General features: G+C 33.6%; 4 protein-coding genes and 1 long non-coding RNA gene across 5 annotated transcripts; 1 reads left to right on the forward strand and 4 right to left on the reverse strand.

The window, feature by feature from the left end:
- The first annotated feature begins 286 nt into the window (after positions 1–286).
- Positions 287–4,478, forward strand: LOC107924809 (putative methylesterase 11, chloroplastic). The gene is made up of 5 exons (XM_016855409.2): positions 287–865; positions 2,164–2,400; positions 2,770–2,913; positions 3,333–3,464; positions 3,804–4,478. Exons 1-5 carry the CDS (start codon positions 512–514, stop codon positions 4,080–4,082), a joined length of 1,146 nt encoding a protein of 381 aa, XP_016710898.1. The 5' UTR covers positions 287–511; the 3' UTR covers positions 4,083–4,478.
- Positions 4,309–5,675, reverse strand: LOC107924811 (ABC transporter B family member 25-like). The gene is made up of 4 exons (XM_041080791.1): positions 5,401–5,675; positions 4,863–5,267; positions 4,591–4,738; positions 4,309–4,448 (listed from the first exon to the last, which is right to left on the reverse strand). The coding sequence occupies exons 2-4, from the start codon at positions 5,055–5,057 to the stop codon at positions 4,408–4,410; spliced, it is 384 nt and encodes a 127-aa protein (XP_040936725.1). The 5' UTR covers positions 5,058–5,267; positions 5,401–5,675; the 3' UTR covers positions 4,309–4,407.
- A 1,605-nt stretch (positions 5,676–7,280) lies between these two features.
- Positions 7,281–7,670, reverse strand: LOC107923535 (uncharacterized mitochondrial protein AtMg00820-like). Its single transcript, XM_016853729.1, has one exon. It carries the CDS (start codon positions 7,668–7,670, stop codon positions 7,281–7,283), a length of 390 nt encoding a protein of 129 aa, XP_016709218.1.
- A 5,613-nt stretch (positions 7,671–13,283) lies between these two features.
- Positions 13,284–14,623, reverse strand: LOC121203548 (uncharacterized). Its single transcript, XR_005904773.1, has 3 exons — positions 14,311–14,623; positions 13,708–13,773; positions 13,284–13,630 (listed from the first exon to the last, which is right to left on the reverse strand). It is a non-coding gene; the product is annotated as an uncharacterized lncRNA (long non-coding RNA).
- A 186-nt stretch (positions 14,624–14,809) lies between these two features.
- LOC107924810 (ABC transporter B family member 27) lies at positions 14,810–16,146 on the reverse strand. The gene is made up of 5 exons (XM_041081617.1): positions 16,000–16,146; positions 15,621–15,792; positions 15,417–15,535; positions 15,226–15,336; positions 14,810–15,016 (listed from the first exon to the last, which is right to left on the reverse strand). Exons 1-5 carry the CDS (start codon positions 16,144–16,146, stop codon positions 14,810–14,812), a joined length of 756 nt encoding a protein of 251 aa, XP_040937551.1.
- Positions 16,147–22,774: the final 6,628 nt, after the last annotated feature.

Raw genomic sequence — 22,774 nt, forward strand, 5'->3', positions numbered from 1 at the left:
TAAAGTAATTATGCGCTCATAATTTTCTCCTAACATTGACTTAAATAGTTAAATGGCTTTTTTATTATTTTCCAATAATTAAATATATCTGAAAAAAATAATATTCATATTTAATGAAAAAAGTAGTATTCATAAATATATTAATTAATCATAAAAAATGTCAATAAGCTAACAAATTGAAAAAGTGCTGGATTCTTAAGTCTAAAAATAAAAAATAAATCTCAATAAATATTTTTTTCCTAATTTATGCAAGTAAATTGTAAAGTTAGGCAATTTAGTACAAAGCAAATAATTTAGGGCTAGCATTTGGAAAAAGCACAAAAGTCAAAAAAATTCATTGACTCTCCAACTCGCACCACCCAACAGCCGTCAGCCACCAACGCCGCTCCTTCAACGTAGATAAAACTGTATATATATACGTATACAAATACATAGATACAAACTTATATATAAAGTCTCTTTCTCTCTCTTTGCCTTTTTCTAGTTCTTTACCTTTCATGCAGTCGAGAAAATGGGAAACTGCTTTGCTCGTAAAACAGTAACGAAACGACCGGTCACGAAAAGGTTGCAGAACCAGCAAAAAGGACCCAATTCCAGCAACCGGTGGGCTAGGGTCCGATCGTCGAGGAAAGACAAGCCTGATGATTCTCTGCTTCAAGAGCAGGCTTTAGCAGCTGCGATCTTGTTCAGGCAACATCAACAGCAAAACGGGGGAGCTTCATTGCCGTTTGACAGGTCGGCTTCGTTGAGGTACCCGAATTCCTCTTCCGGGTCTAAGAAAGCTGGTCAGTTGCCTCGGAGCTCCAGTTCCAGAGCTAGGTCCCTTACTGACCCGCTTTTGCAACCTCATCAGCTTGTTAATCAGGTTTGTGTTATTTTTTGTTCTTTAATTATGGTTTTTGGTTTTTTTTAGGTAAATTATTGGGTAAAAGTTTTTTTTTTGGGGGGGGGGTTGTGGGGGTTCATTATTGCGGGGTATTGGGTTTTAATTTTCTATTTCTATTATGGTTTATTTAATTATTATTTTTATAATTTTATAACTTCAAATTGTGGGAAGTACGATGGAATTATGATCAAAATTTTTTATTGGTTACTTATGGTATTTAAATTGTTGTTTATTTTTAGTCGGTTGGCTGTTAGTTTGGCAATATATCGGCATTCGATGAAAGTGGAGTTTTCATGTCATTGGAGTTCTGGAAAATTGAGTTGGCTATTTGAGAACTTGATTTGGTTATGGAAGTTTGTAGTATTAGATTTCCCTGTCAAACCTTGCATATTTTTAAAAGATCTTTTCTTTTTTTGAGCTTTGGCAATGGTTCCTTGTTAGTTTAAAGCCTTGATAGCTCTTTTGTGCACGAAGTGTATGCATTTCTAAATGTGGGGTAAAACCATGGAAATCCCACCTATTTTGATGGCGGCTAGGGATATATTTGGCACCAGGTTCTCAATTTGTAGATGTCTTTTTAAGAGATTCTTTGATCCATCTTTGTCTCTCTCTGTGATGGACATTAAAGGCTTTCTGCTATGCAGCAATAAGCTCCAGTTGCAGGCTTTTTGGCATATGTAGAATTATCTCAGCACTCATAAATGCTTTTGCTTGTCAAGGGTGTTTCTGGTCTACTTAGATGAACAATGCTTATTTGTTTTTTGTTTTCTTTTAACTATAAATGATAAGAATGGAGTCTTAATGACAATTATTATCAATGCTCTCTTACTCAGTTTCTAGTGCTGCAAGTGTGAGCTAAGAAGAAAGCTATTTTTTTTCTTGTTTGTAAAATTGCTAAAACGTGTGTGCTTATGATAGTACTTTGTCCCAGAACTGTTCATTTAATGGAAAGCTTCATTAAATCCTGATTCAGCTGGATAAGATAAAACTATGTTCATAAAATTTCTAGACAAATTTATCTATTTTGTAGTGTTATTTTGCACTGTAGTCTATCGTCTAGCAGAACACTTGTTTCTTTTATTATAATTATTTTTATGGCCTAGCCATAATCGAGAAGGCTGCATATTTACAGGTTTTGTTTCATTATTTGTTCTTGGTTACCACCATTTCAAGTCAATTTGTAAATTCTATTATAGTAACTTTGCTTGTTAAGTGTACATTAATCCTTTTAAATGTCGCTTATGATCTTTCTCATTTTTCTTTTTTGTGTTTGACAGGACATAAAGCTTGATAACTTGGAAACAAATCATTTTGTCCTTGTCCATGGGGGAGGCTTTGGTGCTTGGTGTTGGTACAAAACAATTGCACTCCTAGAAGAAGGTGGTTTCAAAGCTACTGCAGTTGATCTAACGGGTTCTGGCATTCATTCTTTCGACACAAATGGCATTACCAGTCTCTCACAATATGTGAAGCCATTAACTGACTTTCTTGAAAAACTTCCTGAAGGCGAGAAGGTTCTTTTCTATTTCTTTCTTTCCTCGTTTTAATTTCCACGCTTATGCTCCTTTTTCAGCTTGCTTCTTGGTCAGAAGAAATTTTTTCTTATGCAAATTGAATATCAAGCTTCTTAATGAATTCAAAATTGTCCTGCTCAATACCAAACGTTAAATCCAGGAAGTTCCTAAAATATAAGCCTTTTTGGGGTATATTAAATTTTATTTTATATTGGTTGCTAAAGCATTGTATTGGTGCTTGCATATTTCTGCTAACCAAGCTTTGTTACACATTCTTTACAATTTTTCATTCTCGCTGTTACTGGAAAGTTTGACATAGAAAGAGATCGATAACAGTCTCATTGGTCAAAGCCTTTTAAAACTATGCAGGTGATCTTGGTTGGGCATGACTTTGGTGGTGCATGTGTATCGTATGCAATGGAACTGTTTCCTTTTAAAATTGCAAAGGCTGTTTTTGTGGCCGCAGCAATGTTGACAAACGGACAAAGTACTCTTGATATGTTCACCCAACAGGTTTGCATTGCTTGAATCATTATTTTAATTTCTGAATATTTTTATCTGCAGATACATACTAATTATGCTGGACTTGAAAAATGCACTTCTATAGATTGTTTGTTTGAAGTGTCTATAAATTAACTTCTTCTGGAACTTACTGATTTGCTCGAGTCTTTGCCATTAACATCTTGTTTCACCATAGTGTGCCCTACATTATCTAAAATTTGGCATTAAATTTGTTTGAAAAAATGCATATTTGGACATGAGTATGGGGAGAGTATGGGGACATTGTTAAACACTTGAAAAAAATTGAATATACTCGTGTTGGACATCACACTTGAGTCCAAGTAAAGTAGCTTGTTAATACTTTCTATGAACAAATAATCTAACCATTTGAGCTTTATGGCTTTATGTAACTAGTGCTAAAACTTTTGCAGGCAGGTTCTAATGATCTAATGCGACAGGCTCAGATATTTCTGTATGCTAATGGAAATGACCATCCTCCAACTGCTGTTGATTTAGACAAGTCTTTATTGCGGGATTTGTTATTCAATCAAAGTCCTTCCAAGGTACATCTGAACTAGTGATTAATGATCTTTTTTCTTAATCAATGCGACTTATATGTCTTATAACGAGATCATTTAGCATCCTTGTTAGATATTCTACCACACTGGCAGGCAACAATGTGCATCTCTTATGAATGCTTGTAAAATTTCATATTTAAATTGCAATGTGAACACGTTAGGTAATTAGTAGTTTGTCATTTCCTTCTAACTTCGTTGTCTAAATCATTTTGATTGATTAATTAATCTTTTGATTTTTATTGTTCAAAAAACTCAATTTATCTTCTATGTGTGCCTATGTGCAAAATTACAACTGCTGATTTTATTCCACATTTTGCTGGCCAGGACATTGCATTAGCATCTGTTTCAATGAGGCCGATCCCTTTCGCACCAGTTTTGGAGAAGCTTACACTTTCTGACATGAAATACGGATCTGTGAGGCGTTTTTATGTAGAAACTCCTGAAGATAATGCCATACCAGCGGTGCTTCAAGAGAGCATGATTAACTCAAGCCCACCAGAAAAGGTATTTCGTCTAAAAGGTGCTGACCACTCACCATTTTTCTCAAAGCCTCAAGCCTTGCACAAACTATTTGTAGAGATCTCGAAACTCCCTTCACCTTGAGAGATTCTAATTGTCGGATGTTTCATGGAAGTCCCCCACTAGGGCATCATTTGATGAGGTATAGGGAAGTTATCCTCTCGAATTTGAGTGAACATGCAGATGCACATACACATACCGTAAAGATGGTCTTTACTGCTTGACCGCTAGATGGCTTAGACATTTTGCATCAGAGCACGGAGTATGTTGATATCGCTTTCCTCGGTCCTTTTTTGTTTTTGGTTTTCCTTTCATGAGATATTCATATTTATGCTAGCGAAAGAATTAACACTTCAGGGTTGCACATAAAGCAGTATCAGCCATTCTTTCTGTTTGTTGAACCAATTTCTCATGTAACATATGCGTCTGAGCTTAAAGATTGTTGGATTACTGAAATAAAAGGTTGATAATTTATTACGAGATTGAATATCCGAAATAGAAACACATTAAAAGTATTGTTATTAGGATAATAGATATTATTAATTAGTGTTTGATCATTGTAGTTGCCTCATAACAAGTGCTGTGTAGATACCATCCTGTGTGAGAAGCTGTTCATGAGTGCCACTCTCTGCTATCTGACCATCACAAATAACGGCTACGTTGTTCGCATTTTTTACTGTTGACAGCCTATGTGCTATGATTAGAACAGTCCTACCATTCATCAATGAATCCATAGCTTCCTATCAAGCACCATCACATAAATTAAATTAATAGTGAACCAGGCCTACAGGCCGAGGCAAGCTGAAAATGAGCCAATCTGCCCAACCCGGAGACAGGTTTATGAAAAGCAGCTCAGAGTCTGACCTGAACTAGGTATTCACTCTCAGCATCAATAGCACTTGTGGCTTCATCCAAAAGCAATACACTGGGATTCATTAACAGTGATCTTGCAATCGCTAGTCTTTGTTTTTGACCTCCTGACGGCCTCAAACCCCGTTCTCCCACAACTGTTTCAAATTTCTCAGGAAATTTTTCAATGAATCCATGGGCATTCGCCATTTTGCTGCACCCATCTTATATGCACACGTATTTTAAAAAAAAAAATGAATCTACTACTGTTTCATTTATCATTGGTAAAAAGGATTATAATCATCAACTTACAACCACATATTGTATCTCAGTTTTGCCGACTTTGCCATTGACTCCATACCCAATGTTCTCCTCTATGGAACAATTGAAAAGAACTGGTTCCTGGCTAACTACGCTAACCTGTATTTAGCAAAACAAGACCAACAATAAAGGTCTGAAAATATAACACCTAAAGTATAAACACGAGAAAATGAGTGGAGTTTTGTATGGAAGGCATATAAACATTGAGAAAGATCAGCAAAAAGGACTCCACCTTTCTATGAAGATATTGATGTGATATTTCCAGTAAAGAAACCCCATTTAACAAAATCTTTTCCTTGAGAGGATCGTAAAACCTTTCGATTAAGTTTGCTATTGTCGTCTGCAACAGATTGGAGATTCATGTTGGTGTTTGAAACAATGTTAAGCAAGCAGAGTCGAAAGCTTGTGTTCCAAGCCTCGTGACTTGGTGAAGAAACAAAAGTAGAAATTTGCTTGAGAACAAGAACCGAATTGAAAGCAAGAAAAATGGAGCATAAAAATGAATGAAATCTGATAATTTTCATTAACAAGAAACATTGGCATATAGCCATTACATATATCAGTCATTAACTGATCAAAACAAGACAAACTTCACCTAATGCTTACCTAATACCACTAATTACGTGAAAACTAGGAAAAATAACTTGTACACATAAACAAAGCTGATTTATCAGCTCAATCACCACCTAATTACATCAATCATGAATCAAACATGAATCAAACATAGTTCTAAATGAACTAGAACTTCATTACATCAACTAAGGTAACAAAATGAAACAAAATGGAACTTGATGGCAGAAGTTGCATTCGATTCTGCTGCTCCTGCATGATTTGGTGTGCATGGCCAGCTTCTTGGTGCTGCATGCTGACCAATTCTTTAACACTCCTCCTTGGTTGGCATGCTGCTGACTCCAAGTTCTTTTCTAAGCTTGATGAACCTAGACGCATTAAGGGCCTTTGTAAAAATGTCAGCAATTTGATCTTCTGAATTGCAATGAATCAACTTTATCTCTCGAGCTTGTTCCATCTCTCTTACCACATGCAACTTGATGCATAAATGCTTGATTCTACCATGGAAGACAGGGTTCTTTGCAATTGCAACAGCAGATTTGTTATCACAAAAGATCTCCGTTGCTTCCTTTTGATGCAGGTTCAAGTCAGCTAAAATCTTCCTTAGCCAAATGGCTTGATTAACAGCTTGGCAGTGGCAACATATTCAGCTTCTGCTGTTGACTGTGCAACTATCGATTACTTCTTAGAACTCCAGCAAAACATAGCTGAACCAAGGGTAAAAGCATACCCTAAGGTACTCTTCATATCATCTTTTGAACCAGCCCAGTCACTGTCCGTGTAGCCTATCAGTTTCAGATCTTTACTTCTACTGAATTTGAGTCCATAGCTCAAGGTACCATTGATGTACCTGAGTACTCTTTTTGCTGCTTGATAATGCTGCTTGTTGCAGCAATGCATGAACCTCAATAGCATACTCACAACAAACATAATATCTGGTCTTGTTGCTGTTAAATACAATAGGCAACCAACAAGACTTCTATAATCAGACTCACTCACTTGCTCATAGTCTTCTTGACTTGATAGCTTCATTCCAACAGCCATAGGTGTGCTTGTTGGTTTGCAATTCTCCATAGAGAACTTGCTTAAGATCTTTGCAGCAAATGTTTTTTGTCCCAAGAAGATTCCTCTTTGAGTTTGTTGCACCTCCATTCCAAGAAAGTAAGTCATCTGTCCCAGGTCAGACATTTCAAACATGTCCTTCATTTTGGCCTTGAAGTCAGCCAATATGATTTGGTTTCCTCTTGTCACCAGAAGATCATCAACATATAGGAACACAATGAGCTGTGTTTCAGCTTGTTTCTTCTTGACATACAGAGTTGGCTCACTGATGCTTCTCTCGAATCCCAAACTAACCAAGTAGCTGTCAATTCTTGCATACCAGGCTCTAGGAGCTTGTTTTAGGCCATACAAGGCTTTTTTAAGCTTGTATACCATGTCCTCTTTTCCAGACACAACAAAGTCTTGGGGCCGATCAATGTAGATTTCTTCTTCAAGGAAGCCATTGAGAAATGTAGACTTTACATCCAATTGATGAATGATCTATTGCCTTTGTGCAGCTAAAGCAACTAGCAACCTGATTGTGTCTAGCCTGGCTACTGGTGCAAAAGTCTCCATGTAGTCCAGGCCATATCTTTGACTGAACCCCTTGACAACAAGCCTAGCTTTCAGCTTGTTCAAATTGCCATCAGCATTTTGTTTGGCTCGATAGACCCATTTAACACCAATGGTCTTTCTGTTGGTAGGCTTTTCTACTAGCTTCCATGTCTGATTCTTTTGAATCATCTTGATTTCATTAACCATGGCTTGCTTCCAACCTTCATATGCTTGAGCTTCTTCAAAACAGCTAGGTTCTTCTTGTGCAACATGAGCCCTCTCATAAATCTCAATCAGAGTCCTTGTACCCTTGACAGGTTCATCATCAATGTCCATATCAAGACCATTTTAATCAGATTCAAGCTGATCTGATATAAGTTCTTCAAGAATGGCCTCAGGTTCATTTCTTTCCTAATTCCAGTATGCTTTCTCATCAAACACCACATCCCTGCTCACTTGGACTTTATTTGTTGAAGGATCCAAGATCCTATAACCCTTTTTGACTGAACTGTAGCCTACCAGAATACCAGGTTTGGCCCTTTTTGACAACTTGTCCCTCTTCACAGTTGGTACATGGCTGTAACATAGGCAATCAAAGACCTTCAAATGAGCCAATGATGGCTTAAGCCCGAACCATGCCTCAAATGGAGTTTTATGAGCCAATGCTTTGGTTGGTAGCCTGTTCTGAAGGTATACAGCAGTGTTAACTGCTTCATTCCACATGGTCTTGGGCAAATTTTTTTGAAATAGAAGGCACCTGGCCATATCCATAAGACTTCTATTTTTCCTTTCACTGACCCCATTCTGCTGAGGTGTATAAACATTGGTTAGCTGATGTTTGACACCATCATCATTGCATAGAGCTTGGAACTGAGCTGAGCTATACTCAGCTCCATTATCTAACCTGATGGTCTTCAATTTACAGCCTGTTTCTGTTTCAGCTGCAGTTTTGAACTTCATAAAACTTGAGGTACCTCAGACTTGTGCTTCAAAAATTAAATCCAGCAATATCTGGTATGATCATCAATAAAGAGAATGAAATACTTACTTTCATTCAGTGATTCTGACTTCATGGGACCACATACATCAGTGTGAACCAACTGCAATCTTTCAGTGGCTCTCTAGGCCTTGTTGGTTGGGAATGGAAGTCTAGCCTATTTTCCAAGTTGACAAACCTCACAAACGTCATTATGTTCAACCTAATTGGTGAAGTTTTCAACCAATTTTTCACTGGCCATTCGAGTCAATGCCCTGAAGTTGGCATGACCAAGCCTTTGATGCCAGAGCTTGGATTCTTCAGTAGCAGCAACACAGGCTGAATGTGTGTCACTTGGCCAGTTAACTTCAAAGTATTTATCAGTCATACTGACTTTCATAAAGTTTGATCCATTTGAATCAGCAATTTGGCACTGCTGGCCCTTGAACACAACAGAATAGCCCTTTTCAAGCAGTTGGGAAATGCTGAGAAGGTTTCTGTCAATCTCAGGCACCAGCAGCATATTTTTGATGACTTTGTCTCCTGTGGGAGTGCATATTAGCACATCTCCCTTTCCTTCAGCCTTGATGAACTGACCATTTCCAATTTTCACTTTGGTTTTACAAGATTTGTCCAAAGTTTTGGAAATGTTTGCATCTGGTGACATACGGTTGGTGCAGCCACTGTTTAGTAACCACCCTTTTGAGCCCTTGCTCTGACCAGGTAAGCATGACACAGCAAAGACCTGCTCTTATGGTCACTGCTGTCTTCAGCCACTCGAGCTTCAACATCCTTGTGTTGTGCTTTGTTTTGTCCAGGTCTGCCTTTTTCTTTACAGACCCTTTCAACATGGCCCTTCTTCTTGCAATGTTGACACAAGACATCTGGTCTGAACCAGCATTTGGCCTTTGGATGACCAGGCCTTTTACAAAATCTGCAGAGTTGGTCTCCCATTCTTGCAGCATCAGACTTAGGCCTGCTTCTCCAGTTCTTCTTTCCTTTATAGGCTGAGGTGCTCGAGGCTACTTTGGCCTTGGCTTGGAAAGCACCCTCCTAGTGCTCTTCCATCCTGCTAGCTTTCCTTTGTTCCTGAACATAGAAGGCATTAATAAGCTCAGTTAGAGAGACGCTTGCGAGATCTTTCGAATCCTCCAGGGATGAGATTTTTTGCCTCATATCTTTCAGGCAATGTTGAGAGCACCTTTTCCACAATCCTTGCCTCACTGAACTGTACTCCTAGCAACTTTATACTGTTTACAACAGCCATGATTCTATCCGAGTACTGCTTCACTGTCTCTTCCTCCTTCATTTTCAAATTTTTAAAATCTCTCCTCAAATTCAACAACTGCTGCTGTCTTGTCCTTTCTGTGCCTTAAAACTCCTCCTTAAGCTTGTCTAAGGCCTATTTTAGAGTCTCACAGGCCATGATTCTGGTGAAAATTACATCAGACACACAGTTTTGAATACAAGACATAGCCTTATGCCTTTTGGTCCTCTCATCTGCATGCTGTTTAATTTGAGCCACTGTAGGGTTGGCTCTGAGTGGAGCTGGCTCAGCATCAGTGTTGACAACTTCCCATAGATCAAAGGTCTGCAGGTAAGTCCTCATCTTGACAACCTATATGTGGAACCCTTCACCATTAAAGACTGGTGGTGCTGTAGGAGAGAAGCCTGATGAAGCCATTCAGTTTAAGATTCAACTACAACAGGTCCTCTAAGATGGAAGCTCTAGATACCAATTGTTGGTGTTTGAAACAATGTTAAGCAAGCAGAGCCAAAAGCTTGTGTTCCAAGCCTCGTGACTTGGTGAAGAAACAAAAGTAGAAATTTGCTTGAGAACAAGAACCGAATTGAAAGCTGTAATGACCCAAAATTCACGGGCATCGGAAAAGTACATTAACAGGCCTCTGTCTTAGTAAATCGAGTTCGAAATAATTACTAGAAATATTTATGAGTTTAGCGATGTGTTTAATTAGGTTTAAATTAGGTGAATTTAGCTTAATTAAGAGTAATTAGGAAGAATGACTAAATTGAATAAATGATGAAAGTTAAATTGTAGATTAAAAGAAAATGAAGAGGACCAAAATGGCAATTATGCCATTTGTCCTAAGTGAGGCGGCATAAACATAAAAATCTGAGATTTTTATGTTTTAAAATATATATTAAATTATTATTATTAAAAGTAAAGTAAATAAAAAGGAAATAAAAGAAAGAAACAAAAGAATAAAAAGAAGGAAGGAAACAGAATAGCAGGAAACGAAACAAAGAAGAAACATGGGAGAAAGAAAGAAAGAAAAGAAAAAGGGAAAATAGGGTTTTTGAAGCTTGGAGTTTAATTGGTAAGTTCAATCATGTCCTTTTCTCTTAATTTTGATGTTCTAAAAGTATTAAAACAAGGTTTTGATAGAACTAAGTTAGTAGTTTAGAAGTTTTTAAGTTTTTAAACAAAGTTCATGTTGAACAAAATGATGAAATAGGGGTTTAATTGAATGAAATTAAGTTAGAATAGAGATTGAAATGTAAAGTAAACTTTAAGTTATGTGTTTTAGGGATTAAATGGAAATAAATTCGAAATTATGAAAATATGCTGGAAATTTAATAGTTAAGTATGAGTTTGGACAAAATTTGAATAGAAATAAAGTATGAATTAAGATAGAAAAGTAAGTGAATTTAGTTAGGATTAAATTGAAATTAAAGTAAATCAACATTTGTACTAAGACTAATTTGGACAGCAGCAGTAGTCTAAGTTTGAAAAATCACCAAAAATTGTAGAAATTAAATTATAGGATGAATAAAATATGGAATTAAATCTTATTGAGTCTAGTTTCTTATAGAAGAAAAGATATAAGCAATTGAATTGTAAATTAAGAGATATAATGAATTTTGTGAGACAAGGTCAGAATAAATTCGGGTTCCCATGTTCTAACTTTGAAAAATCATTAGAAATTGTATAAAACTAATTATAGGTTGGAATTTATATGTTTAAAATACTTATTGAACCTATTTTCAAGATAATTAAACGGTAACATCGTTCGAATCTTGTAAAAGGAGATAATCAATTTTTAGTGAAAAATGGTCAGAACTGTTTGACAGCAGAACAGGGGCAATTTTAAAGAATAAACTGTACTTATTGGCTTAACCAAAAATTCTAAAAATTTTATGGTAAGAAAATATGTGAGTCTAGTTTCAGGGAAAATTAGTGGATCTTAATTTGGAGTTTCCTAGCTCAAGATATAAATGATTTAGTAACAATGACTCAAGTAGACAGCTTTGAATGAACATATAAGTAAATAGTGGAATTATGTGTATAAAAATGGTTAAATTTGCATGTTTAGGCTCATGGATTAAATTGAATTGTGTTATATTGATGATTATAAATTATTATTATTTTCGTAGTTAACAAAGAACCCAAGACATCGGCGCACAAAGGAAAGGAGAAAGCTGTCGAGGATTAAAACGAGAAATTTACGGTTTGTATTACTATAATTCAAATTACTTTTTATTAAATGTTTTATATCAATTCTATATTTAATAAGTGAATTATAAGGTAAGTATTGATATTTGAGTTGAATGAGAATTGAATTGGATAGTGAATGTGTATGTATAATTGAATTGAATGTGAAAATTTTAATTGAAAAGTAATCTTGGAATGGAAATGAAAGTGAATTGAGAATTGAAATACCCTATTAACTAGTCGGGCTAAGTCGGATATAATTGTCATGCCATAGGATCTGGAAGTGTACGGGAATTTGCCGGCTTTACTGATCAGGCACTTTATGTGTCGTATTTCAGGCACCTCGTGTGTCGTATCAGGCACCTCGTGTGTCGTTTTAGGCACTTTATGTGTCGTATACTGATCAGGTACTATGTACCGTTTTAGGCACAATGTGCCGTACTGGTGTGTTGGGTTGGAATCCGTGTATCCGTCAAAGTCCGGATTTGTTAATAGGGTGAATATCTAAAATGAGAAATTAAAATAAATTGATTGATTATATTATTGAAATATTGAAAGAAACGAAAAAGTTGAATAGTGGATTGAAATTGAGATTGAAAATGAAAGGCATGAACTTAATGTTCATGTAGTGATTGAAATTGTTACATGTAATATGTGATGGAAACTGAAGAATAGATAAAAATTGTATCGTTATTATTAATTAATGAAAGTTTAAGAATGAATTGATATTTGTGAAATTAGATAGTTACATGTTTGGTAATTAAAATTCTTTATTGCTATTATAATTTGAATTATGGTAATACCACTGAGTACGGAATACTCAGCGTGCGGTTGTTTCCGTGCGCAGGTTAATAGGAGTCTAGTACCCCGGTCCAGCATCTGAACGATCCCGACTCCAGCAAATTTTGGGTGATGTTTTCTTTCTTAATTGAAAGTGGCATGTACTAGGTGTTGTATAAGTTATATAGATATACTTGTAAAGTTGGTTATAAGAATGGTATACCATATTTTGTTATTCGTTTGATAAAATGGTAAATATTATACTATATAATTTGGTATAAGTTGGAATGAAAAATGAATGAAATTATTAGTTAATTTGGATTAATATTATGAATGTTTAGTTATTAAATGACTATGTTAATGAATTGGTTATGATTTAGATATATTTAGGTTTAAATTGTTTTTGATTGTGCCATTGGTTTTGGATTAGTTGGTTTTTGGTTTGAATTTGCAGGGGGTTTTATGTAAAAATTAAGAAGAAGTGCTGTCGAAATTTTTGTAAAAATAAAAAAAATCTCTGAATACTCGAACAAGTCCCGTTCCATTCCACTTTAATACTTGTGTTGGGCTTCGAAAGTCCATTATAGGGACATAATTCTTCAATTATACTATGAATGTTATAATAATTGTAAAATATCCATAAGTTGTCTGATATATCCGGTAATGCCTCGTAGCCCTGTTCCGGCGACGGTTTGGGGTTAGGGGGTGTTACAAAAGCAAGAAAAATGGAGCATAAAAATGAATGAAATCTGATAATTTTCATTAACAAGAAACATTGGCATATAGCCATTACATATATCAGTCATTAACTGATCAAAACAAGACAAACATCACCTAATGCTTACCTAATGCCACTAATTACATGGAAACTAGGAAAAATAACTTGTACACATAAACAAAGCTGATTTATCAACTCAATCACCACCTAATTACATCAATCATGAATCAAACATAGTTCTAAATGAACTAGAACTTCATTACATCAACTAAGGTAACAAAATGAAACAAAATGGAACTTGATGGCAGAAGTTGCATTCGATTCTGCTGCTCCTGCATGATTTGGTGTGCATGGCCAGCTTCTTGGTGCTGCATAACAATTCAGCTTTCAGTAATTTGTTAGTCCAAGAAGTGTCAAGGAAGGAAAAGGGGATGGCAATATTTACTTTTCCACCACCACTGGGTCCAACAAGGGCAACTTTTGAGCCAGGCTTTAGTTTCGTAGTTATTCCCTGCAGTTCCATTCAGATTTTACATTATCTAGTGAATGTGTGCATTGTTGTTACTTAAATATAGTAAATCTATTATTATCAGTTAAAGCTTGATAATTGGTACTTCAATTCAATACAACATCAGATCTTTCTAGCTCGAATATTCATTAGATTATGCATTCATTGCTCTAATCGGCTTTTGGATAGCACTTTTCTTCTAACCTTGCACGTGAGGTACACATTAAAATAATTTGAAACTTAGTCTATTTTCTAAACTTTTTTTTATTTGATAAAAAACCGACAAAAGATTCAGAATTTGCTATTAGCACATTTTGATTTTGCCCTTGTTTTAATTTTGATATTCTTCAAGTCTTAAAAGGAAGGAGCTAACTGAACAAAATCAAAAACCATTGAATCAATGCACAATATTGAGGCAAAACATGGGTTAGTTTGCTAGAGTAGAATATGTTCTATTAAACTCCTTTTTTTGTGTGTCTGTGCGTGTGTAACGGTATATGATATTCTTTAAATTCATTTGTGTAGCAGAGAAACCATTACCTTAAGTACCATATGACTTGGCCGAGAAGGATAAGCAAACCAGACATCATCCAATTCTCCATCTGGATTTCTGCCATTCACAGCATAACTTGTTTATTTAACATGATGGTCCATTGGGTTAACTTGCATGACATAAATAAAGTTTAAGCCTCTTTTTAGCATTTCTCATACAATGTTGTGTTACAGCCTGCCATAGGTGTAAACTAGTGGAATTTAAATTTAATGAAATTGTAATTTGACTAACCCCACTGTGTTACAGCCTGCCATAGGTGTAAACTAGTGGAATTTAAATTTAATGAAATTGTAATTTGACTAACCCACTGGACACTTATCTCCTGGTTTGGCATGCCTGAGACACGATCTAATAGCTGGAAAACCCTCCTACTTGACCCTGCAGCTTTCATGGCAGATACATATGATCCTGATAATGAGGACACTGAGGATCCAACTGCAGGTAAATAGAAGATTGTTTATCACAAACATGTCATGCAAATAACTGTTAATATGTTCCGACCAAAGTTGCAGATCGAACATAAGAGTTGTCTGGAACTTGTATAGTACCTGTGAGACTATAAAGGATGAAAGATGTAAGAGAACCAGCGGTCATGGATCCAGTTATTGTCAAGTAGGCTCCATAGCTCACCACTATAAAAATTGACAGTTTGGATGCAGCGTTCTGTCCTCCAAAGTACAGACCAACTACTTTCTGTTGTAGAAAACAGGAGTGAAGACTTAAGCTAAACATCTATGCAGAGATTTAAGTTGCAGTCGAACTGCGTTCGTGATTTAACGAATACAATTGCAACTAACTAAATTGAATATCATTGATGTAAAGAGATAAAACCACAAAAATAACAATTGTAATATCGTGTTCCGGCCATCTGTGTGTGGTTGAGAGATAGAAAGGACACTCACAGCTCGTTTGAGCCCAATCTTCAGTCTTTCATCAACCTTCTCGGAGTACTTGGAGACTGCATAGCCTTCTTGAGCAAAAGATCTAATTGTTCGAATAGCTCCAAAAGATTCCTAAACGTCAAGGGGTTTGTCATGAAGGACAGAATTTTCAAAGCTTTTCAGTTTTGAAGCACGTTACAGTTCTTACAAACCTCAGCAACCGAGGCAGCCACTGCAGCTGCAGCTTGTATTGTGTGTGAAAGTTGTTTGAGATATCGTCTGAATCTACGCATGGTGACTGCGGTAACCGGAACTACCACCAAGGATAGCACTGAACACAAATAATAGCAATTGTGACTGCTATAACTCTCAACATTAATGAAAACTTGTTAAGCAAGCAAAACCAGAGAACATACATGTCAGCTTCCATGATGATGAAAACATGAAGCCAATGCCAATAATGGCACTTGTTAGATTCCGAAGTGCCTCTGAAAGATTGGATGTTGCTGCAGTTTTAATGATCTGTGTGTCCACAGATAGCCTACTGAGGAGTTCGCCTGTTGAAGTAACATCGAAAAAGGCTATTTCCTCTTGCAGAATTTTAGGATAAAAACTGCTGAAATATTGAGTGCTGGGCAAAGGGTATTAAGAAAGAACAGCCGAATAACTTGCAGATCATGGACACCGGCACTCAACTTGCGAGAAATTATCCGCTTTGACTAGAAAACCTCACATTTTTGTCCTTTACAAGTATGGGCATAAGTCTCTACATATATCTGACATGATAGGCCTTACCTGATGGATAAGGTGAGTGAACAAGTTAAGCCTTAGTCTAGCAACAATCCTTTCACCAGTAGAAGAAAACAACCATGCTTGAACTGCTCTGCATATAGACCTAAATAGGATGGGTAAAAGAAGAACCTTAAGAGTCGATTTATTCATTTTAACAAGTTAAAAATCAACTAATATCGGCTCAACCAACTACTACAGAGTCAAGACTAAATCCATTCTATTTAAGCTATCAATTAGTATTCTCCTGTTGGTACTAATCTTCAATTAGATTTTATATCATGTTGTTTGAAATTTTTGTTTTTCTATATTTGTTCGCTATACACATTTGGATATAGCATGGGGTATGATCTTTCAAGGACCCTTAAATATAAAATCCTTCAAAAGATCGAATATTTTCGTTTTGGATTCATATTCATATCCAACACTTGCATTATTAAAGTTCGAGTAACATAGGTTAATATTGTACTGCTCTGTTCTATAAAATGCCGTAACTTGCATAGAATAGGCTTTTGAAGCCCAAACCCGTTCTTTATCTTCACTTAAAAATAGCAATTTTGATGAAGTAAAGCATGCATTTGACATCCATCTCAAAAGTTCAAAATTTTACTTGTAAAATATGGATCCCATGTTGAAGCATGATAGATACCCAGATTTGGTTCTTACCAGCTCTCTGATCTTTCTAAAGGTATCAATACTATTGAAAGGAACCCCGAATGGTTTTTACTTGCAAAGTACAGTCTTTAGCATAGACCAAGAAAGGAGCACTGCCTTGTGAAGCATTTCAACAAAAAAGTGTGTATAAAAGGAAAATGTGAAAGGGAAAGTTACCCTATTACAATTATCAGAAGAATATGTTACGGTGTTTTTGATGGCATCCAAAGCTTGTGATTGCTGTTGTGGGGTCTTTATTTCTCTTGATACGATGTCTATAATCATTCCACCATTTTGAGGCTGCAAGATAATTACATAAGCTTCTGACTTGTTATCCAGTTTCTCATCTTGTAATTCATTAACATAGGGAAAGAAAGGAACAACATACAATCAAGAAACCCGATGCAGATGCTATAAGCTTCCCAGCATCTGGTTTTGCCTACAAATTGCAGCCAACTCAATAGGTACTATGCAAAGAGAATAATGAAAAAACATATTTCTGACTAACCAGTGAAAATACTCTGGACAATCCAACATTGGCTGCCTGAAAATGTTCCACATAAAAGATTTAAGTAAATAAAGCCTGCTTCACAGCTGGGAAATAAAAATATGGAACAAATATCCATCACCTCAACACCAATGTCATGCTCAGGATTTGATATGGGGCAGTTTGATGATTGGTGATCATTTGCCTGCATAAATGGAACTGTATTTATAACATTGTACTATACAAAATCACCTTCTAATCTTTAATTAGTATACGATATGCTCATGCATTGAAACATATATATATATTTAAAATGTAGTAAAAACAAGAAACAAACTCAAGTAGAATGTTGAAAAATAAAATCCTAGAAAAACATGATACAAATCCAAACAAATTTCCTTGTACAAAAGGGGGTACTCTTTCACTGCCTGGAGGAGAATGCAACTTCTGTTTCTTCCCCATTTGAAAATAAAAATTCAAAATTGATAAACAAATGCAACAATGGAAATTGCTTCTGCAAATTAGTTGCCAGTATTTCATGGGATTATAAACAAAGAAGGGGAAATTGTTATTTTTTATTTGGTACATTGTTGGCTTTATGGCATGTTTCATGAGGCCTTCTACATCAATAAACTAGGAAAAAAACTGCAATCAATTCTTTTTTTTTTATGATTCTAGTCGGAAAAAAAAAGGGGATTTTATTATGTAAAAAGGGTTTTTTTAGTAATCTTCATCTCTACTATTTTTAAAGTTATGTCTATAATTATTTATAGTGCTTCTCTAACATTTAAATAAGACTATAATACATTTCAGCACATTTAAATTCACGTCCTCTTCTACTAACAACAGTAATCATACCAATCAAGTTAAGACTCAACCCAAAAAGAAAAAAATTAATTAATTTATTATTATTTGAAATGGTAAGGATTTAAAAGAATAATATTTAATAACTTGTTGTGTTTAATGCTTGTTTTAGAGGAAAGGTAAGGTGATGAGCATGAATCATCTTTGTCTTGGATTGCTGACCTTTTGTTAGTGATGTATATAATAAATTGATAAATTTATGAATATCAGTTGAATTAATCAATTTTATATGGAAAAATCTAAATAATCGAATTCAATATTATCGGCTTGATAACTGTTGCGACTTTTTCTTTACTTTTTAAATTTATTTTATTTATAAAAATAAAAAAATTACAATTACAATTATAAAATTTCATAAGTCTTAACCATATTTAAGTTATAGAAAGTTATTATATTTGCATCTAACGACCTCGTGATCTTATTTTGTGATCTTCATACCATATTTTTTATATTTTCTATGATTCCTAAGTTGAGAATCCTCATAATTGATGTCCTAAGAATACCGAATCAATAAAAAGACACCATATATCATTTTAGGAAGGACCAAAGGCACTCTTAATGGTGAATTCTAGGACAAAGTTTCGAGGTGTCTAGAAAAGTTTAAAAAATTTGAGAAGTTTAATGATAATTTTTTTATAAAAAAAATTGGGGTCTAATTAAATTTTTAAAATTTTTTGTGAGATTAATGAGAATTTTCAAATATTTTAATTGTGTTTAATTAAAATTTTCAAAATAAATTAAAAGGTATAATGAGAACTTTTAAAAATTTTTAAAGTTTGGGGTCCAAGATTCAAGGTTAAGGTTGAGGATTTAAGCTTTTAGGTTTCGAGATTTAAGATAAAAAAAGTATCAAAATTATGTATCAATAATATGTAAAAAATTCTGAAATATCATTAAATAATTAAAAAGAAATTATGAATAATATGGTGAAAAAAGTCTATAAAATAATTATATTTTTGTCTTGGTATAATTATATAATATATTTTTGAAACAAAAATCAATTGAGATCAAGGATGGAATAGTAAATAGATTCCCAATTTCCCCAACTCTCCTTTTTTGCATTTAAGTGATCCCTTTCAGCTAACAACTCCAATCTTATTTGTTTAGTTACCTCATTTCCTTTGTAAGCAAAAAGTGAAAGAAAATGAGGGCTGTTAATAAGAGAGAAGAAGGTTTAATCTATCTATCATTATTATTTGTAATGGCAATATTACTCTTCAACGCCAAATGTTTCAGAGTTGCTGTGTTAGCGGAGAAGGCTTTCAGGGGTAGCCACTGTGGCGGTGACAGTGTAGGGCTGGACGATGATGACTACAGCAGCTTCATCGGTGACGATATGGAGCTGGAGATGTTGATGGATTCCTACATCCGCCGAGTGCTCGACGGTAGCAACGGAAATTCAAAAACTGATCCCACTAAAAACGCTAAAAAAACTCCAAGTTGTGGCAAGGGTAAACCATATGGTCAGTGCATGGATGATGACCAGAATGTTGCTGACAATTGCGGTTTATACCACCGTACTTGCCAGGGATCGTCATAATATAAAAGGAAAGAAAGTAAGTTTGGTCAGTCTTTTTTATTATCTTGAGTCTCTTCCCCTCCCTTTTAATCCTTTGATCCATTGTGGCTGCCGGTCATCGTCCGGTTTTCTTTTTCTTTTTTTGCTTTTCTATTTGTTTTCTTTGTTTCCGGCGGAATAAAGTTTGGACCATGCTGTCTCTCGTTATTTCATCTTGTGGGGGTTCCCCCTTCCCACTCAGAACATCGGGCTTGGCCCTTATGACTTCTATCGGACAGCCACGATCCTCAGTTTGCTGTGCACCGCTGTCACTTTGGTCCTCCGCTAGTGATTCACCACACCAGCTTGTTCGATTGGTGACTGAGGTCGCTTAGATGACCGCGGATTCCTCCTCCCTCGCCGGCTCCCTTCTTTCTCCATGGTGCTTGACGGTGTAATTATGTACTATTTTTCGCAGGATGTGGTTTGAATGTAATTATTTTAAAGCCTTCCGGGGGAATAGAAAAGTTGAAAGCAATTTTCTTGGATTTTTTTATAAAACTAACCCAAAAAATTTAATTAATTATATAAATAATCTAATTTATAGTAAAAGTTGATGGAGATAAAAAGTTTTGTGCCACTAGCATGTTACGTCAACAATCAAGATAAAAAAAATCAAATTTTTAGTTGAGCCGTGTAGAATGGCGCTACTTATACAAATACTAGAGAAATATTATAATTTTTGAAAAATAGAGAGACTTTAAAATAAATTTTCCCAATTATATTAAAATTTTAAAATTAGTTATACTCAACATTTTCTTTAATATATTTAAATTTTAATATATTTAAAATTTTTAAGTTTTTAAAAATTTTAAATACATTAAAAAAATTTATCTTTACCTATTAAAAATATTTTAAAATATTGAATATATTAAAATTTTAAAATTAGTTATATTTAACTTTTTTTAATATTTTTAATTTTTTAAAAATAAATTAAAATTTTAAAATTAGTTATACTTAACAAATTTTAATATATTTAAAATTTTAATATATTTAATTTTTTTAAGTTTTTTAAAATTTTAAATATATTAAGAACTTTTTTTTTGTTTTTACCTATTAAAAATATATATTAAGTATATTAAAATTTTAAATATATTAAACTTTTAAAATTAATTATACTTAACTTTTTTTAATATATTTAAAATTTTAAAAAATTTAAAAAGAAAATCACATTGGAAACTGGTGATCTCAATTTATTTGGCTTCACCAAAAAATAGAAATTTTTATTAAAGTCCTTCTATTTTTAAAAAATTATAGTATTTTTTAATATTTATACAAGTAACGTCATTCTACATGGCTCAACTAAAAAAATTATTTTTTATTCCGGTTGTTAACGTGGAATGTTGGTGGTGCCAAACTCTTTGGGTCCACTAATTTTCACTTTAGATTTTAGGTCATTTACGTGTTTAATAAAAAAATGAGTCATTTATATAATTAATTAAATTTTTTAGGTTAATTTTATAAAAAAGGACATTTTTAATTCTCCATTTTCATGGTTTAAAGTTTGTCGAATTTTACTTTAATTAAAAACATTATTTGCTAACATGATGACATGTGTTTGATGTTTGAAAATGATAATTCCTATATCCACACTTTTGTCATCTTCTTCTTTCTTTCAACTTAAAGTATTAAACAAAGGGACCTCTCAACGAGAAACCCAATTAACAAAAAAAAAACATGTTTTTATTAGGGTGAGTATTTGATCGAGTCGAGTTAAATCGAGTTAAAAAAATTTGAATTAGTCGAGTTGGCGAATACTATTTTAGCAATTGAACTCAATTTAAATTTTTTTGAATCGAGTCAAAAAATTTCGAGTCAAGTTGAGTCGTATTAACGAATCATATTATTTATACTTAATGCTATGTTTATATGGACTTATTATTTAACTAGTAGACAAAGTACAAGATTATTTAATTACATAAATAAAATAATTATTGTACTTTTTAACTTAATGAGTAAATATTTATCACAACAGCGTAAAATGGTTTTGACTTTTAACTTTAGAAAATGTAAGCATTTATCAAAATGACATAGTTTTACCTTTTCTTATTTAGATTTCCAGATAACTTGAATTGTATAATTCATATTTGACTTAAATTGAAAAATTTAATTTTTTATTTGAGTTGATCCAAATAACTTGATTAACATAAATAACTTCAACTTTTTAATTCAAAATTTAAAAATTTTATTAAATTTTTCGAATCAAATGGAATTTTATTCGCACTTAATTATCATGTTATCTTCCTTTCATTAACTTTACCCCCACTTCCCTGCAAATAGACAGACCCAAAGACGAGGAAATCTTTCGCTTTATTTTGTCTACAATATTTATCTTCTTCCTTTCTTTCTTTTTTTTCTCAAACTAAACTCAAATCATTAATATTTGGACTTAAAAAATTGTGTTTGTTATTTATTTTTTATGAGATAATATTTGATGGATACATATGTTTTCTGTATCATTAATGAAAAAAATATTAAATGATTGAAAGATTTCTTAATCATTACTTAAAATTTTATTTAAACATAATTAAAATTAATTATAACTCTACCTCTATAATTTTCCATCTTCCTCCTCCTATATTAACATAAAAAGAAAATACTTTAGGGTTTATTAATTCTTATAATTAAAATTTATATGATTAAGGTTCGGGTTTAAAGTTAAAAATTAACTAAAATTCTAAAAAATTATTAAAATTTATAAGAAAATTTACAATTCCTTTCTATCAAAAATACTTTTTTTTTCAAAGAAAATCATCAATAATATGAATATTAGAAGTTTCTTTTTTAGTTATTGCCCCATCAAATTTGACACTTTCAATGAATAATAATTAGCACTATATTTTAGAATATTACTTGTTCAAGCAACCAATTAAAAGATTTTAAACTTTAAAAAAATTCACAAATTTCTCAAAATCCATAATCATATAAACTAAGTTTTAACAAGGTAATAAAATCATACCTTCAAATTTATTCTGCTAATAAAATTAAATCGCGCCAATAGTAATAAAGAACAAGAAAAAGAACTGTCTTCATTCAATCTAAGGTTTCTTTTCAAGATTTTTAAAACTCTAAGTTAAAACTTTTGTATTGTTATTAAGAGATGAAGATGATAAATTATAATTAATCTTAATTACATTTAAATAAAATTTTAATCATTTTTTAATATTTGACTCATTAATGATGTGGGGAATAGTGATGCGTTGATGGTGTATATAGTT

Source organism: Gossypium hirsutum, chromosome A11, assembly GCF_007990345.1.
Source record: "Gossypium hirsutum isolate 1008001.06 chromosome A11, Gossypium_hirsutum_v2.1, whole genome shotgun sequence".
Classification (NCBI taxonomy): Eukaryota; Viridiplantae; Streptophyta; class Magnoliopsida; order Malvales; family Malvaceae; genus Gossypium; species Gossypium hirsutum.